The sequence below is a fragment of the Salmo salar genome, chromosome 20 (genome assembly GCF_965601325.2).
Source record: "Salmo salar chromosome 20, fSalSal1, whole genome shotgun sequence".
Lineage (NCBI taxonomy): Eukaryota > Metazoa > Chordata > Actinopteri > Salmoniformes > Salmonidae > Salmo > Salmo salar.
In genome coordinates, this window is record NC_138310.1 from 25885482 (window position 1) to 25904878 (window position 19397).

The window sequence follows — 19397 nt, forward strand, 5'->3', positions numbered from 1 at the left end:
AAAAATGTATTTAATTGTAATTTTGTTGTCAACGATCTACCCAAAATACTCTGTCAAAGTGATAGAAACATGCTAATATTTATAAAAATGACATTAAAATCTAATATACAGTATATTGATGAGATAATTATTCAATACATGTTAGAAACACCTTTAGCAGGGATTACAGCTGAGTCTTTCTGGGGAAGTCTCAAAGAGCTTTCCACACCTGGATTGTGCAACATTTGCCCATTATTCTCCAAAACATTCAAGCTCTGTCAAATTGGTTGTTGATCATTGCTAGACAACCATTTTCAGGTCTTCCCATATCTTTTCAAGTAGATTTAAGTCAAAACTGTAACTCGGCTACTCAGGAACATTCACTGTCTTGGTAAACAACTCCAGTGTAGATTTGGCCTTGTGTTTTAGGTTATTGTCCTGCTGAAAGGTGAATTCATCTCCCAGTGTCTGGTGGAAAGCAGACTGAACCAGGTTTTCCTCAAGGATTTTGCCTGTGCTTAGCTCTATTCAGTTTCTTTTTTTTATCCTGTAAAACTCTGCAGTCCTTAACGATTACAAGCATATCCATAACATGATGCAGCCACCACTATGCTTGAAAATATGGAGAGTGGTACACTAATGTGTAGCATTGGATTTGCCTCAAACATAACACTTTGTAGTCAGGACAAAAAGTGAATTACTTTGCCACTTCTTTTGCAGTATTACTTTAGTACCTTGTTGCAAACGTGTTTTGGAATATTATTCTGTACAGGGTTCCTTCTTTTCACTCTGTCAATTAGGTGAGTATTGTGGAGTAACTAAAATGTTGATCGATCCTCAGTTCTATCACAGCCATTAACTGTTTTAAAGTCACCATTGGCCTCAGTGAAATCCCTGAGCGGTTTCCTTTCTCTCCGGCAACAGAGTTAGGAAGGACGCCTGTATCTTTGTAGTGACGCTGTACTGATACACCATCCAAAGTGTAATTAATAACTTCACCATGCTCAAACAGATATTCAATGCGTTTTGTTTTTTACCCATCTACCAATAGGTGTCGTCCTTTGCCAGGCCTTGGAAAATCTCCCTTGTCTTTGAGGTTGAGTCAGTGTTTGAAATTCACAGCTCGACTGAGGGACCTAACAGATAACTGAACGTGTGGGATACAGAGATGTGGTAATCATAAATAAATAAAAATCCATTCAATTTACTGTGACTTGTTAAGTAAATGTACTCCGGAATTTATTTAAGCTTGCCATAAAAGGGGTTGAATACTTATTGACGCAAGACATTTCAGCTTGTCATTTTTTATTAATTTGTCAAAATAAAAAACAATTCCACTGATATTATGCAGTATTGTGTGTAGGCCAGTGACAATAATATAAATTGAATCCATTTTAAAATGCAGGCTGTAAAACAAAATGTGGAAAAATTCAAGGGGTGTGAATACTTGGAAGGCACTGTAACTATAATCCATCCCTCAGTGAACACACACTTCATTGCCATATAAGGACAGTGTGTGAGTCAGAACGTTTTATAACAGTAACCCACACAAACAAGAGCAACAAGTAAACTACCTCCATCCTCTTCATATAAAGGAATCAAAATATTTACTAAGACTGTCAGATTCCAGTAACACTACTCAAATCCAGAACCATACAGAGATGGAAAATAATGCTTTTCAGCCTAATCGTTGATGGAAATACATTTGACTGGTCGTGTTATTCGGTCTATAGGTTCATTTGCATAATGTTGTGGAATTCAATTGCAGTGTGTATATTCGTTATGTATCTTATGAGCAGAAAATCTGTCAGTGCAAGAGCTGCTGCTACAGCGTGTCAATCAGCTCCTTCTATGCTGCTGGAGTTAAACATGTGCTTTTATAAGCCCAATCATTGCACAACAATTCTAAATGCAATCACGTTATTAACAGTTGATGGCCATGATTAAAAAGAGCTACCATTTTTCTCTCTCAACTGGTAATTGAAGCACGCTTCCCATTCACCATTCAAGTGCATAGGCAACGGAAGGCAGGCTAGATCCGTTTTTGCTGGCTTGCAGACTGGAAAATGTTCCGGGATTCTTCCGATGGCATTGAGGAGTACACCACATCAGTCACTGGCCTCATCAATGACGTCGTCCCCACAGTGACCGTACGTACATACCCCAAACCAGAAGCCATTGGTTTCCAGCCAACATCCGCACTGAGCTAAAGGGTACAGCTGCCGCGTTCAAGGAGTGGGACTCTAACCCGGACGCTTATAACAAATCCCGGTACGCCCTCAGACAAACCATCAAACAGGCAAAGCATCAACACAGGACTAAAACTGAATCCTACCACACAGGCTCTGACACTCGTCAGATGTGGCAGGGCTTGCAAACTATTACAGACTACAAAGGGAAGCACAGCCATGAGCTGCCCAGTGAGACGAGCCTACCAGACGAGCTGAATTACTTCTATGCTCGCTTCGAGGCAAGTAACACTGAAACATGCATGAGAGCACCAGCGGTTCCGGACAACTGTGTGATCACGCTCTCCATAGCCAATGTGAGTAAGACCTTTAAAAAGAGGTCAACATTCACAAGGCCGCAGGGCAGACGGATTACCAGGACGTGTACTCCGAGCATGCGCTGACCAACTGGCAAGTGTCTTCACTAACATTTTCAACATGTCTCTGACCGGGTCTGTAATAACTACATGTTTCAAGCAGACCACCATAGTCCCTGTGCCCAAGAACATGAAGGTAACCTGCCTAAATGACTACCAACCTGTAGCACTCACATCTGTAGCAATGAAGTACTTTGAAAGGCTGGTCATGGCTCACAACACCATTATTCCAGAAACCTTAGGCCCACTCCAATTTGCATACCGCCCCAACAGATGATGCAGTCTATATTGCACTCAACAATGCCCTTTCCCACCTGGACAAAAGGAACACCTATGTGAAAATGCTGTTCATTGACTACAGCTCAACGTTCAACACCATAGTGCCCTCAAAGCTCATCACTAAGCTAAGGACACTGGGAATAAACACCTCCCTCTGCAACTAGATCCTGGACTTCCTGACAGGCCGCCCCCAGGGGATAAGGGTAGGTAACAACACATCTGCCCCTGTGCCCAGTCCCCTCTTGTACTCCCGGTCAACCGATGACTGCACAGCCAGGCATGACTCCAAAACCATCATTAAATTTGCCGACAACACAACAGCGGTAGGCCTGATCACCGACAACAATGAGACAGCCAATAGGGAGGTGGTCAGAGACATGGCAGTGTGGTGCCAGGATAACAACCTCTCCCTCAACGTGATCAAGACAAAGGAGATGACTGTGGACTACAGGAAAGAGAGGGCCTAGCACTCCCCCATTCTCATCGACGGGCTGTAGTGGAGCAGGTTGAGAGCTTCAAGTTCCTTGGTGTCCCCAACAAACTGTCATGGTCCAAACACACCAAGAAAGTCGTGAAGAGGGCACGACAACGCCTATTCTCTCTCAGGAAACTGAAAAGATTTGGCATTGGTCCTCAGATCCTCAAAAAGTTCTACAGCTGCAGCATCGAGAGTATCCTGACTGGTTGCATCACCGCCTGGTATGGCAACTGCTCGGGCTCAAACCGCAAGGCACTACAGAGGGTAATGCGTACAGCCCAGTACATCACTGGAGGGTAGTGCGTATGGCCCAGTACATCACTTGGGCAAAGATTCCTGCCATCCAGGACCTATATACCAGGCAGTGTCAGAAAGCCCTAAAAATTGCCAAAGACTCCAGCCACCCTAGTCATAGACTGTTCTCTCTGCTACCGAGAGCCAAGCCTAGGTCCAAAAGGCTTCTTAACAGCTTCTACCACCAAGCCATAAGACGCCTGAACAGCTAACCAAAACGGCTACGCGGACTATTTGCATTATTTTATATTTACTTCTTTTTTTATTGTTAAAGTATTTAGTAAATAAACTGAATTTAACACAGATTTTTTATTAAAACTGCATTGTTTTTAACCATTTCACTGTAAGGTCTACACCTGTTGTATTCGGCGCATGTGACAAATCATTTCATTTGATCAATGCATCACACACATCTTTGCAATGAGCTGGACATTGAGCTGAACATATACAATGAGCTGAACATATACTTAATTGTTTGAAACCTGAAAGTTTTACTACATACGAGGCATGTCTTACCTTGCTTCAAAGTAGCCTAGCCAAAGTCTGACCATATCCTGAGGCAATTATTTTATAAAGACTTCCATATGCAATTGAAACCAATAGCCTATTTCTCTCATGTTCTATTGGTTTTCAAATGAACTTTCTTTCATTGTCCAGTAGCCAAAGGCATAATCCTAGTCCTATTACCACCCATGCTAGTTGTTGCATCTTTAGATCACCCCTCTTTCTACATTTGTAACAGATATTTTCATCTCTGTCAAATGAAACCACTTGCATGTGCAGTGTGATTTTGACAATGTTTTCCCTCTAATTGCATTATGGAACAAACATTTGCGCATAGCCTACTGCCTTGTGCACATTACTGCGCTTATAATGTGACCTAAAACGTTCTGCTGCATCAGCCTCATTGCTTTAACGTTTTTTTGTCTGTGGTTGTATAAAATGTAGGATCTATCGTCCCAGAGTCTATTTCCCTCGACAAGCTGGGCAAACCTTTCTACTATGGGGGATAATAGATTGACATAGCCTAGTGATTTTGCTGTTCGTTACTAGTCTTGGATGCAAGATGGCGCCGACAGACAGGCGCCCTGTTTCTAGTTCATAGCCAACTTTGCAGTATTTCATTTTGTTGCATGTTATTTCTTACATGATTTGCTCAAAACATTTTTTTGTTGTATTGTTACCTACAGCCATAAATAACTTTTGGATATTAGATCGGCGGTCATTGACCAGAAATGCTACTTCCTTGACCTGGATCCTTAGTTTGAACTTTCCCCTGCAATTATTTTATAGTACGAACATAATTGAATTTAGCGGAATCAAATTAGAAATATATTTTTCCCATTCCGTAGCGAGTGGGCATATGTTGAACGTAAAAGTGATCATTTGAAACGGGACTTATACGCGATATTTAGAGTTATTTGGCAACTTTAGTTGTGAATGATGCAAACCTTAATGTCTTAAATCAAAACATATGGGCTGCATGATGCGACTGACTATAGGCTTTTGATTTGAGAAAGTCGCAAAAAAAGCTTGCGCTCTGTTCCTGGCTGCACAGCTGTTCGCTCTTCAAGTGATCATATTTTCACCCATCACAATATTCTCAATTTAGTATTTACTAATATGTAAAATTAGTTTAGATTTACAAATGGCCCATTATCAAATGGGAAGAAACAGGGGCAGGGGAAATAAGACGTCATCTGTATGCACTCAAATAGCGAATGGTGGCTTCCGTTTTCCTGACGGTTCGTTTTTCAATGATGCTGGGTAGGCTACTTTGGTTTTATAGCGGAGCATGTGCTTAATATGAGCAGCTGAGAAATAAATATAAAAACACTTATTTCACTCCAGTATCAACCACTGTTTGAGGAGCATGCGCTTGCTGCGCGACAGGTAATATTCCACCCAAACTATGTATGCCATGGTCTCTCCAACGTGTTCCTGCAGCAACCCAGTGCTTCATTTGGGAAACCAAGGGAAATCTGTTCGGGAAAATCATCAGTAACATGTTTTTGCAATTAAACTGTGGACAGCCCCTCCCTCTGCGTGCTCGAGAAAGGAATAAAGGAGATGTAAACGCATGGCGGTATAATATTCTGTATAGCTAAAAGATAATGTGTCACCCTTAAAAAAATATCTAAATAATCCCTATTACTAAACTACTCAAAATGTGTATTACGTTTTTTGGCTCATAAGCCTATGAATAAGCTCTAAAATGCGTATGGGTGTTTTTAATTAAGCATCACATTAGAAAGCGCTGTCCATTTCGTTGTGTTATGCTTTGAAACAACATCCACAAGGACCATATTTTACACTCAATTTCAACCTGCTTGTTGAACTTATTTCTTCAAAATGAGAACAGTGAAGTCAGTTTTAAAAGCACAATACTGTTTTACTGATAAGTGTTTGTGATTTTCAATCACATTTGCATTGATATCAGTGTGGTTAGAGGGACAAGAGAGCCCAGAGTACCAGGCCATTAGGACCTGATGAACGTTAGCAAGTTGGGTACTACCAAAGTATTTGAACGTCCTTGAGTGGCCCAGCCAGAGCCCGGACTTGAACCCCATCGAACATCTCTGAGAGACCTGAAAATAGCTATGCAACAACGCTCCCCATCCAACTTGACAGAGCTTGAGAGAATCTGCAGAGAAGAATAGGAGAAACGCCACAAATACAGGTGTGCCAAGTTTGTAGCATCATACCCAAGAAGACTCGATGCTGTAATCGCTGCCAAAGGTACTTCAAGAAAGTACTGAGTAAAGGGTCTGAATATTTGTGATTTCAGGTTTAAAAAAAAAATTTAATATATAAATTAGCAAAAATGTATAAAAACCTGTTTCATCATTATGGGTATAGAGGTCCTGGATGGTAGAAAGCTTGTAACTGTACTCAGTCAATGTATCCTACCGAATCGGTAAGAGAGACATTAATTTAGCAGCCTAATTTGCATAGGTTAGCCTACTAGTAGGCCTAGGCTTTTTGCCGATTATCTGCAAAGAAATTATGAAAACATTCGATGAACAATCACTGCAGGAACAATAGCTAGTGGAGAGCCTCATGCGGGTCCAAATATGATAATTAGAGCCCTCACGGAAGCCATGCATTAAAATGGAAATCAACAATAGAGGTATTGACCTTAGGGAATCAACTAAACGTATTGCAAATTAATTAATTAGCCCAAGTTTATCATAAGACATGTACAAATCACTTATGCATGCTGTTCTTCCTGCAACTTCCTGAATAGGCAATGAGAATGCTCCCGTCTGTCAGTCTGTGTCTGTCATTTAAAATTGTTAAGTCTTTCTACACAATACCACAATACATTTTTACAATCTGGGAGTTAAACTCGATAAAGTATTCAATAATTTCGCTGTGTATTTCAGATGGAACCTTTTGCGATATACCGGTTTGGGTTTTTACTTTACCTTCTATAACGATATTTGAATGTTTGGTTTGTTAAATGTGATACGCCGTGTGTAACCCTCACACACTCTCACACACACACTCACACACACGCTCTCACACACGCTCTCACACACGCTCTCACACACGCTCTCACCCTCTCTCACAGAGATGGTGTAGACCTAAATCAGCATGTTGTTTGTGCAACAGCATCTTCTAAATTAAAGCGGTAAACACAAAGCAAGAATATGTTAACTACATGAAGTAGCTAAGAGAAAACATTAAATGTAACCAAAGATTATAGGGTCCCCTAGGAAACACCTATCAACACCTTAGTTCCTACCCTGTCACAATAACTCCTCCCTGGCATTTTCATTCGTTGTCATGTCAAACACTATTAAAAGTTCCCACTATTATATTCTAACTATATAAAACATTCTATTCCCATGATTCCAACAGTTAACCCAAGTGTTTTGCTCTAAATCGCAAGTCAAATTGCAACATTTGGTAAAAAAAATAAGGCCCAGATTGCTTGCCCATATCGTGTAGCCCTAACTGGCAGTGTAGAAATGATCTCAAATTAAGAAATTGATGAAAATGACTTTTTGGGGGGTTGAAGTTGAACAGTATTAAACAATCTGAAATGGAGAAAGACCCATTGAAATCACTTAGATTGTATTTGTTGCCACCCTAGGGTCACGCACTACTCATCTAGGAAATTTAGAACTTTTATTACTTAACATAAAATACCGTCATTTAATTGTTTTTATTAAATACCATGATATAATATTTTGGCCATATCGCCCAGCCCCACCAGAGGCCACCAAAATGTAAAATTATTTTGCAAAAGGAGATATAACCCAGGGGGGGTAAACCACCCCCAGAAACTTTTAGGTCTTGTGAGCAGAAACTTGAACATTGTGCGAAATTTGTGCAACTTCCGGTACACATTTACAGTGGACACTGAGGCTATACCCTTACAGTTTTAGACAGTAGCTAATAGGCTATTGTGGCTATTTGTGTATAATGTAGCCCTACCAACAAAACCAATGGAGCAATCCCATAACATTCACATGGAAATAGATTTAGATTTCTATGACATAGCCTACAGTAGCCTATATGTGGTGTTCAATGCAGGCCTACATTGCATGAGACTTTTAAAAAGTTCTTAACATTATGAAGGGCTCGATATTAATTCATGATTATTTTTTTTTACTTGGTCTGTAACACCATGGGCCAAATAAGTGACTGTAAATTGCATTGTGCATGCAAGAAACCACTTTACAAAATACAATTAATTATTATTACCATACAGAGAATTAGACAAAGTAGGCTACCCCTCCGCCTATTGGCTTATTTGCATATTGAAACGTGTCTTAAAATACCACACTGCCCCTTTAATTAAGACATTAGCTTTTTACCTGACTGGCTTTTCAAAGACAGCTTGAAATGTAGCCTACACGTTTTGTGCTCTTGTAGGAAGCAGTAACTCCACATCGCTGACCTATACTTATCTATAACTTGGCTAATAACACGCCAACTAGCAAAGAATATGTGCACACGCGCAGCTCTGAACTGAAAAGCGCATTCACTCGCGGGTGATTTATAGACCGCTTGTGGGCTACCTCCGCCAATAGAATTCTACTCCGTGGCGCTCTGGCTCTGACTACAACATAATCACAGACTCAATCTTGCAAAGTTAGATTGGTTTTGGTTTGTTGCATTGAAAAGAGACTGATATAATGTTGATTCGATCACACAAAAAAACGTTGATCTATATAGCGCAAACTAATGGGGCGAACTCAGTGAAGTTCAATCTCTTGCGTCTGCGCTGCACGGCATTTCTTCTGTCCGGCAGTCCTGGAGGTGGTGCACAGCTTAGAGGGGACATTGGTCAAAAGCTTGGTTTCTCCGCATTCACTGACAACGTGAAATGGTCCCTTCCTACAGACAGCGTGGTGAAGGCGCAACAGGACCCTTCAACCTCAGGAGGCTGAAAATGTATTTATTTTTTATTTAACTAGGCAAGACAATTAATACATTCTTATTTACAACGAAGGCCTAGGAACAGTGGGTTAACTGCCTTGTTCAGGGGCAGCAAGACAGATTTTTACCTTGTCAGCTCGGGGATTCGATCTAGCAACCTTTCGGTTACTGGCCCAACGCCCTAACCACTAGCCTACCTGCCGCCCCAAATTTGGCTTGGCCTTAAGGCCCTCACAAACTTCTACAGATGCACCATTGCGAGCATCCTGTCAAGCTGTATCACCGCCTGGTACAGCAATTGCACCATCCGCAACCGCAGGGCTCTCCAGGGGATGGTACGGACGGCCCAACACATCACCGGAGGTACACTGCCTGCCATCCAGGACATCTACATCAACCAGTGTTACAGGAAGGCCAAGAAGACCAAGGCCTTCAGCCACCTGAGCCACGGCCTATCCACTCCGCTACCATCTAGAAGGCAATACAGGTGCATCAATGCTGGGACCAAGAGACTGCGAAACAGCTTCTAACTCCAGGCCATCAGACTGTTAAACAGTCACCACTACCCTTAGTGACTGTTTTAGTCAGCTTTAGTCAGCTACCACCCAGTACTCTACCCTGAACCATAGAAACTGATGCCCTATGTACATAGTCGTTGAATACTGGGTCACTTTAATAATGTTTACATACTTCATATGTATATACTGTATTTTAGTCATGGCTCATCCTATATAGCCCAACTACTACTGCACACCTGTCCATACTGTCTTTACACAATTTATTTTCCAAATGACACACAGCATTCTGAAAGTATTCAGACCCCTTGACTTTTTCCACTAAATTGTATTTTTGTCATCATTCTACACACAATAACCCATAATGAAAGCAAAAACAGATTTTTAGAAATGTTTGCAAGATTATTAAAAAATAAAAAAACATATCAAATTTACAGAAATATTCAGACCCTTTACTCAGTACTTTGTTGAAGCACCTCTGGCAGCGATTACAGCCTTGAGTCTTCTTGGGTTTGACGTTATAAGCTTGGCACACATGTATTTGGGGAGTTTCTCCCATTCTTCTCTGCAGATCCTCTCAATGTCTGCCAAGTTGGATGGGGAGCGTCGCTGCACAGCTATTTTCAGGTCTCTCCAGAGATGTAAGATTGGGTTCAGATCGGGCTCTGGCTGGGCCCCTCAAGGACATTCAGAGACTTGTCCCGACACCACTCCTGCGTTGTCTTGGCTGTGTGCTTAGGCTCGTTGTCCTGTTGGACGGCGAACCTTCGCCCCAGTCTGAGGTCCTGAGCGCTCTAGAGCAGGTTTTCATCAAGGATCTCGCTGTACTTTGCTCTGTTCATCTATCCCTCGATCCTGACTAGTCTCCCAGTCTCTGCCACTGAAAAACATCCCCACAGCATGATGCTGCCAGCACCATGCTTCACCGTATGGCTTGGTTTTTGCTCTGACATGCACTGTCAACTGTAAGACCTTATATATAGACAGGTGTGTGTGTGCGCGCCTTTCCAAATCATGTCCAATCAATTGAATTTACCACAGGTGGACTCCAATCAAGTTGTAGAAACATTTCAAGGATGATCAATGGTAACAGGATTCACCTGAGCTCAATTTCGAGTCTCATAGCAAAGGGTCTGAATACTTATGTAAATAAGGTATGCTTTTTATTTTCAATACATTTGCAAAAAATATCTTAAACCCTGTTTTTGCTTTGTCATTATAGGGTATTGTGTGTAGACTGAGGAACATTTTTATTTAATAACTTTTAGAAAAAGGCTGTAACAAAATGTTGAAAAAGGGGTCTGAATACTTTTCGCATGCACTGTAAATATTTTTGTCCGACATTGCTCGCTCCGATATTTCTTAATTCTTTCCCCCTGGATTATATGTGTATCGTTTTAAAAAAATGTTTCATTGCTAGGTATTACTGCAATGTTGGAGCTAGAAACACAAGAATTTTGCAGCACTTGCAATAACATCAGCAAATCTCTGTACACGACCAGTAAACTTAGATTTTATGGTTGACTAAAAGCAAATGTTGACAGTTATTCTAACATTTTCAATGTGCGCATCGGAATTCGGTAAGGAGGACACGTGGTTGAATCCTCATGTTGCATGTTCTGTTAAGATGAATTACCCATAATCTAAATTGTGATGTACTCACCTCCTCCACAGTACAGGGTAAGACCACACGGCTGAAAGAGAGAAGAGCAGAAAGAGAGATGAGACATGGTTCTACGGCGAACACTGACTGACACTGGCCATCTCAAATCACATCTAGGCCTGAGTCAACAAATGAGTGGGATATATTTAGTTCCAACAGGCATACAAGCCACGTGTTCTCCACTAGCCTCATGGAATTCAGAATTGGTTGCTGTTTTGATGAAGAGATTTGGCTAGAGGAATACTTTTTTTTATGTTTGAAGTGAGACACGATACCCTTGCTTTCTTTTTGGCCATAGCAGCTATAATAATTTTCATTATGCAAGGCCTTTGCCTCATGACTTTGTGACTGAAGTAGCCCCCGTCAGCCTGTTTGATGGTGGCAGCAGTAGGCTCAGCTTCCATGGGGCACATGAGAGGTTTCCTCAGTGCACAGGAACAGGAAATGACTCCAGGTCACTCTTCCTGCGTCACAGGACATGATGAAGGCAGCTCCAGCTATAACCTACTACCTGACAGTCAGGACACTGCCATGTTCAGCAAAATGCAAACCAGAGACAGTACCCAACAGCTCGTCCAACCACTGAGGGTGTTGGGTGCAGCGTTGCCCCACCCAATGACCACTAAAACTAGAGAGGAATATCAGAGGAAGGAATGCAGAAACAGTTATCCGTAAGAATATATTATATACTCTCTCTCGTATATAAAGAAGGGTGGTAAGCCTATTCCATCCATATGTAGCTCTACTATCAGGAAGCTCTTTGATTTCTGTTGATCAATGGTTAATTCACCTGTTTCCATACATGTTTCATAAAAAAAGTATTTAAGGAGTTGTTTAATCTAACTGCTTAACTATTTACCTGTACATGGAATTGTATTTGTTTTTTTACTCATCTTTAAAGGAAAATGCCACTGGCACTATCTGATGTGTGGAGATATTTCACTGTAGCTAATGTAGAAGGAAAAGCTGTGTACATGTGCAAATACTGTGCCAAATCATATGTGAAGAATGCAACAAAGATGTAGAATCATCTGGCCAAGTGCATCAAGTTCCCTCAGTTCTCACAACAAGCAACCTCTGACAAAAGTCCCTCTACTTCTATTCGAGGTGAAAAGGATGAATCAGACACTTTATCAATAGCAACAGCTCATGGAATCAGAAGGTTTTTTTGACTCAATGGAGGAATGTAGTCAGAAATGCTGATGAATGTCTTGCTTGAGCTGTGTATGCAACTGGTTCACCTCTGATGCTCACAGGCAATGTGTATTGGAAGAGATTTCTGAATGTTCTTCGCCCAGCTTACACCCGTCCAACCAGACATGCCTTATCTACTAATTTGCTGGATGCAGAGTTCAACAGAGTTCAAGTAAAGGTCAAGCAAATCATATAGAAAGCAGAGTGTATTCCAATCATCTCTGATGGGTGGTCGAATGTTCGTGGGCAAGGAATAATTAACTACATCATCTCCACCACTCAACAAGTATTTTACAAGAGCACAGACACAAGGGACAACAGACACACCGGTCTCTACATTGCAGATGAGCTGAAGGCAGTCAATGACCTTGGACCACAGAGGGTATTTGCACTGGTGACAGACAATGCTGAGAACATGAAGGCTGCTTGGTCTAAAGTGGAGGAGTCCGACCCTCACATTACACCCATTGGCTGTGCTGCTCATGCATTGAATCTGCTCCTCAAGGACATCATGGCACTGAAAACAATGAATACACTCTACAAGAGAGCCAAGGAAATGGTTAGGTATGTGAAGGGTCATCAAGTTATAGCAGCAATCTACCTCACCAAGCAAAGTGAGAAGAACAAGAGCACCACATTGAAGCTGCCCAGCAACACCCATTGGGGTGGTGTTGTCATCATGTTTGACAGTCGCCTGTAGGGAAAGGAGTCTCTCTAAGAAATGGCCTTATCACAGTCTGCCGATATGGACAGCCCCATCAAGAGGATCCTCCTGGATTATGTGTTTTGGGAGAGAGTGGTAAGCAGCCTGAAACCTATAGCAGTAGCCATTGCACAGATTGAGGGAGACAATGCCATCCTGTCTGAAGAGAAGAAATCCGTACTGCCCTGCCCACTTCACTGTTGCACCAAGCAGAGGAAACTGAAGTTCTGAAATAAATCAAAAAGCGTGAAGACTTCTGCCACAGCGTACATGTTGGACCCCAAGTATGCTGGCAAGGGCATCTTGTCTGGTGCAGAGATCAACAAGGCCTATGGTGTCATCACTACCGTGTCTCACCACCTTGGCCTGGATGAGGGCAAGGTTCTTGGTAGTCTGGCGAGGTACACTTCCAAGCAAGGGCTTTGGGATGGAGACGCAATATGGCAGTCGTGCCAACATATCTCATCAGCCACCTTGTGGAAGGGACTTTGTGGATCTGAGGCTCTTTCCCCTGTTGGCTCCATCATCCTCTAAATCCCACCAACATCAGCCGCCTCAGAGCGCAACTGGTTCTTGTTTGGGAACACACAAACCAAAGCATGCAACAGGCTGACCAATACAAGGGTTGAAAAATTAGTGGCCATCCGGGCAAATTTGAGCCTGACAACGAGCCATCCGCAACAATGTTGGAAAGTAACAGTGAAGATGAGGCCTCAGAGTCTAATGTTGAAGAGGTGGACATCAAGGAGGTCCAGAGAGAAGACACGGAAGCCTGAGAGGAAGACAACCAAAGCTTTAGTTTCTAGACTATCATTTTACAGATGTATGTTGAAAACATTTTTGGGAGATGCAATGGATCATTCAATATTCCCTTTATTTTGTTGTTCAGTGAAATCATCCCATGTGAAGAGTCAACTCATTTAATTAAAGTTCAATTTGAAACTAATGTGTTTTTTTTATATTGGAAGGATTTAATTATTTGCAATTATGTCTACTTATGATAAGGTAAAAGGTTTAGGTTTCTGTCTCCATATGATATGGTAAATATATCAAATGCAAACAACATCTACATTTAAATGGGATTAATATTCATTTGTACATATATTTCCGTTAATTCCCACGGAAAGTTTCCACCACTGAATATTCCCCAAAATGTACAACCCTACTCAAGAATGTGTTGGTTCTCATACCGCTGCTGTCATTTCAATGGCATTTGAGAACATGAACACACTCCTAGCGCCATTCAAACAACTGACTCAAGAAATAAGCTCATCAACTGTATCTGCAGCAGACGTGATACCCTCTATCACGGCATTGAAACACCTGCTCAGCAAAACTGCCAACACAGACTGTGGGGTTAAACTTGCAAAAGTACTCGAGGCTGTGAACAAGAGTCACCACCATGCGCGATGCTAGGTACAAGGACTGCTACTTCGATGCAGACAAGAAACCGGGTTTACGTGAAATGTTACAGACACAGCTGGACAAGATGGAAACGGACACAGTGACAGTGCGCACCGAGGAAGAGAGGCCACGGACAGACAGAGATGAAACTTCACTGCTTGACATGTATGATGAAATCCTGGTTGAGAATGAAACGACCGAACAACGAAACCGCAAGTTAGTGAAAGAAATAGGTTTTGATTATGTTTTACTGGTAATCAGGACATAAGTAAATGCCAACAAAATCACTTTTTGGTTAGTGTGTGTTAACTATTTAACTGTATTAGAATGCTTAAAAGGCTGCTTAATATATATATATATATATAAATATAAATAAATGGTATCGTGTTTTTTGGCAAGGAAAATATTGGATATCGGTATCGGTGCATCCCTACTAGCATTACAACCAGTAACCATCTTACAGAGGCCGGTTATCCATATACCCAGGCAATAAGGGTGCTTTTCAGTTCGGAAGATGACTGCTGTAATGGGGTCACATCCTAAAACCTGTAAAGCTGGCAGATCTTAGATGTGTGTGAGATCTGAGCAACAGGCTAGCCTGAGACTTTATGCTCTGTCACACACTAAGCCATGTTGAGAATGGATAGAGACGTAAAATGCATTTACTAGAAGTGTGCCCAGTTCTCAAACTAAACGAGTATCGTAACGGATATGGAGAATTTTCCAAATACGATTTATGACTAGTATTTTTTTGCAATTATCAGTGATCAGGAAAAAAAGTATTTTTCAGCCGCCGGCATGCATCTCTTTCACTCAAAGAGTATGAAGTGCTGTGTGCTCTAAATAACTATTGGCTAGTGCTTCTGTATGTAAAGAAACAGGCGGGGTAAAGGTTGAGCCTGCTGCAATGATTGGATTAGAACAAGCCGCTCTCCACCGGCTGTCATTTTCCCAGACAGACTCACACAGCAACTCGTCTCAGGCCACAAGTTTCCCCCTTCTCCAAACATCATGTATGAATCAAAATCCGTAGCTAGTCATTGTTGTTCAATCTAGTTATTTCCAGTCCACTTTGCTGAGGCTATATGGTTGTTTTTGTCTGTCTACTTGGCATTGTTTACTAAGCCTACTTTGTCTGTCCATATAATTATTCCATTGTTGATCACGTCTGTCGTTATCCAAGCCCATGTTTGCTTGATATTATTATTTATTCTCGCCCAGGCATGTTTACCGAGCGACAGATCATTAGAAAATAAAATAACAAATGTAGATATATTTTTGGATTGTACAAATGTGGCATAAGTGTCAGGAGAGAAAAGTTTTGCTTCTCACTAAAGTGAAACAATATGGGACAAGCAAGTTAGACTACCTTCACCTAAATCTGTGTCTGGAATAAATGCAGGCAGTGTATTAAGCTATTTATTAGCCTGTGTCGTTGATAACTGAATAGGACTAATTAAGTGAATCATGTACATGTTCATTTAACAATGTGTGTGAATGAGTGAAGGAACATCAGATGTGCTCTGAGATGCATTCAGTAATGGGCACTTGAGGTATACGCTTTACCGGCATTTAAAGAGCACTTCTGGGTTTTCAGATCACGAGTAAAGAAGGCAACAAGGAGAGACCTTGCCTATCCTCTACAGTGACTGACAGACAGGGGCCGTGAAGGCCAAACTGGTGTACTGCAAGGTTTCACTGTTCGACTTGTGGCATGTAACAACGTCATACCAAACCACACTACTTATTGACATATGCTAGATTAGGCTATTTTATTAAAATAAAAGACAGATGAAACTCTACCTCTCATAACAAAAATTAGGCTATTGAAGACAGGATGTCTATTATCAGCCTTGTGAGCTAACAATTAGTGACACTGGCCTAAATCTGAGTGGCATGTGCATGAGAGCAGCCACACAACTTCAGCGTGGATCTGCAGTAGGCTACACGCTCACAAATTCAGAACATGCCTAAGGGTTTGTTTCTCAAAGACTGTTTCTTAACTCTGCAATAGATTAGCGTAACAAAGATTAGAAAATAATCTCTCTACTAAATTGTTTGTATTCTGGATGTGGTGAGGTTACTCCACACACATGATATGACTGTAAACACTGATTCCGGAAAAAAGTATAGCCATAAGCCTAGTTTAGTAGGCTTTTATACGAGGCAGGGCATAGCTGCATTAGGAATCAATGATATGAATCACATCAAGTTGAATAAAAATGCATAGGCCTACTGACAATCAACACAAATTGGGGTACATTCTACCTCTTCAGACATACAAACGTCTTCCTGAATCAGACTGGAGTAGGCATACTGATTGTTTCAACTGGGAACCATTAGCACACCAAGTGACAGTGCAGAATGTCCGATGCACCCTTGTTATTTCTCTCACAAGCAGATTTGTCCTTGGTCAGCAGTTTGGTCAAAGTTCATAAATCACTAGCCTGCCAGAAAGACTTGAGCACCGTCAGCAAGACATTGCAAAGTTGGAAACCCTGTTCAACACACCAGTGTCCTGTTTCCCAAACGTACCACAAGGCTACGTTCATCGTTAAAACCGGTTCTAACGTTGAACTTAGCCTTAAGATACTTTTGGGAAACCGGGTTTTACAGGCAGTGGACTGATCTTGTGGTATGCGTGCACTTTAGTCTCCCTTCCGCTAGGTAGCTAGCTAGAAAGTTACCATTATCTACAATAAGTTACAACAACGCTAAACTTTCAACCTACATCAAACAATATACCGTACATTGTTAGCTAGCTGGGAAGTGTACCCTTTCGATACTAGATAATCGAAAAATATTCCATATTGTTGTACTTTGATATCCAGCTGGCTAGCACAATAGCAGTGAAAAGCCGAAAGAAAGGTGCGTCGGCTAACGTTATGAGCCTATGCTGACTCGCTGTCATCGGGTAGGCCGGATCTGAACAATCCCACCCTACCAAACAACGTTTTTATTTGAGTAAAAACACTTACGCAAGAATCGCTGTATTCGAAAATATTGTATATTATTATCACACACATTACAGTAAAATCAAGAAAAGTTTGGACCTACTATTCCTTGATCAGGACCATTGTCACTTTTTCCGCTGCGGCTTCGTACTACAACTGACGTCATGTGCCATTTCAACAACTCCCATATTCTGCCCCTTATCGTCTGTGATTGGTGAGAGTGGAGATACTTTGAGTGACCTCACAGGGGATAGATAGTGAACTACTGTCACTGAAAATGTTTGTCAATATTTCATACTGAAATGTATCATTCATATGTGCAGGATTTTGCAAGATTATGCTTGTCTGTTTCTCATTGATAACAAACTATTCAACCACACCCTAAATCACCCAAGTTTTATTGAACTAATAAATCTTCTTATTTTTCCTGCCTCTTCTTCTATTCAGAGAGCAGTACAATTATTTTAGATTAAAAGAGTTTGACTACACAACAACTCAAATCAAATAAAAATCGAATGAAGTTATTTGTCATATGCTTCGTTAACATCAGGTGTAGACGAACAGTGAAATGCTTACTTACGGGCCCTTCCCAACAATTCAGAGAGAAAAACATGTAAATAAAATAAAAATAATAGCATGAGGAATAAATACATAATGAGTAATGATGACTTGGCTATATACACAGGGTACCAGTACCAAGTCGATGTGCGGGGATAGAAGGTAATTGAGGTAGATATGTACATATAGGTAGGGATAAAGTGACTAGACAACAGGATAGATAATAAACAGTAGCAGCATAGTATGTGATGAGTCAAAAAAGTGCAAAAAGGGTCAATGCAGATAGTTAAATAGTTAACCAATAGCTACCTGGACTAACTATTTAGTAGTCTTATGGTTTGGGGGTAGAAAGTGTTCAGGGTCCTGTTGGTTCCAGACTTGGTGCATCGGTACCGCTTCCCGTGCGGTAGCAGAGAGAGCAGTCTATGACTTGGGTGGCTGGAGTCCTTGACAGACCCAGTGATGTGCTGGGCCGTACACATTACCCTCTATAGCGCCTTGCGGTTGGATGCCAAGCAGTTGCCATACCAAGCGGTGATGCAAGCAGTCAAGATGCTCTCAACGGTGGAGCAGTAGAACCTTTTGAGGATCTAAGGCCTATGGCAAATGTCTTCAGCCTCCCGAGGGGGAAGAGACATTGTCGTGCCTTCTTCATGACTGTGTTGGTGTGTGTGGACCATTATAATTCCTTAGTGATGTGGACACTGAGAAACCTGAAACTCTCGACCCGCTCCACTACAGCCATGTCGATGTGGATGGTGGCGAGCTCAGCCCGCCATTTTATGTAGTCTACAATCAGTTCCTTTGTCTTGTTGACGTTGAGGGATAGGTTGTTATCCTGCCAACACACTGCCAGGTCACTGACTCCCTCCCTATAGGCTGTCTCATCGTCTTCGGTGATCAGGCCAACCACCGTCGTGTTGTCAGCAAACTTAATTATGGTTTTGGAGTCGTGTGCAGCCACACAGTCGTGGGTGAACAGTGGCGGATGTGTTGTTGCCTACTTTCACCACCTGTGATCCAGGATCTAGTTTCAGAGGGAGGTGTTCCGTCCCAGGGTCCTGAGCATGGTGATGAGCTTGGAGGGCACTATGGCGTTGAACGCTGAGCTGTAGTCAATGGTGTTCCTCTTGTCCAGGGGGGAGAGAGCAATGTGGAGTGCAATAGATATTGCATCATCTGTGGGGAAAAAAAGCAGACATTGAATATCCCTTTGAGCATGGTGTTATTAATTACACTTTGGATGGTGTATCAATACACCCAGTCACTACAAAGATACAGGCATCCTCCCTAACGCAGTTGTCAGAGAGGAAAGAAATCGCTCAGGGATTTCACTATGAGGCCAATGATGACTTATAACAGTTAAAGAGTTCAATGGCT

At 41.7% G+C, this 19397-nt stretch overlaps 1 protein-coding gene across 1 annotated transcript in view; it reads right to left on the bottom strand.

Annotated features, from left to right (window-relative positions):
• Window positions 1–17673, bottom strand: part of LOC106580376 (phosphatidylinositol transfer protein beta isoform) — a 39475-nt gene extending 21802 nt beyond the window's left edge. The window contains exons 1-2 of the mRNA XM_014161367.3: window positions 17563–17673; window positions 11205–11235 (exon numbers count right to left, since the gene is read on the bottom strand). Of these exons, the coding sequence (XP_014016842.1) occupies window positions 11205–11235; window positions 17563–17582 (51 nt within the window). The 5' untranslated portion in view covers window positions 17583–17673. The remainder of the gene's footprint in view (window positions 1–11204; window positions 11236–17562) is intronic.
• Window positions 17674–19397: the final 1724 nt, after the last annotated feature.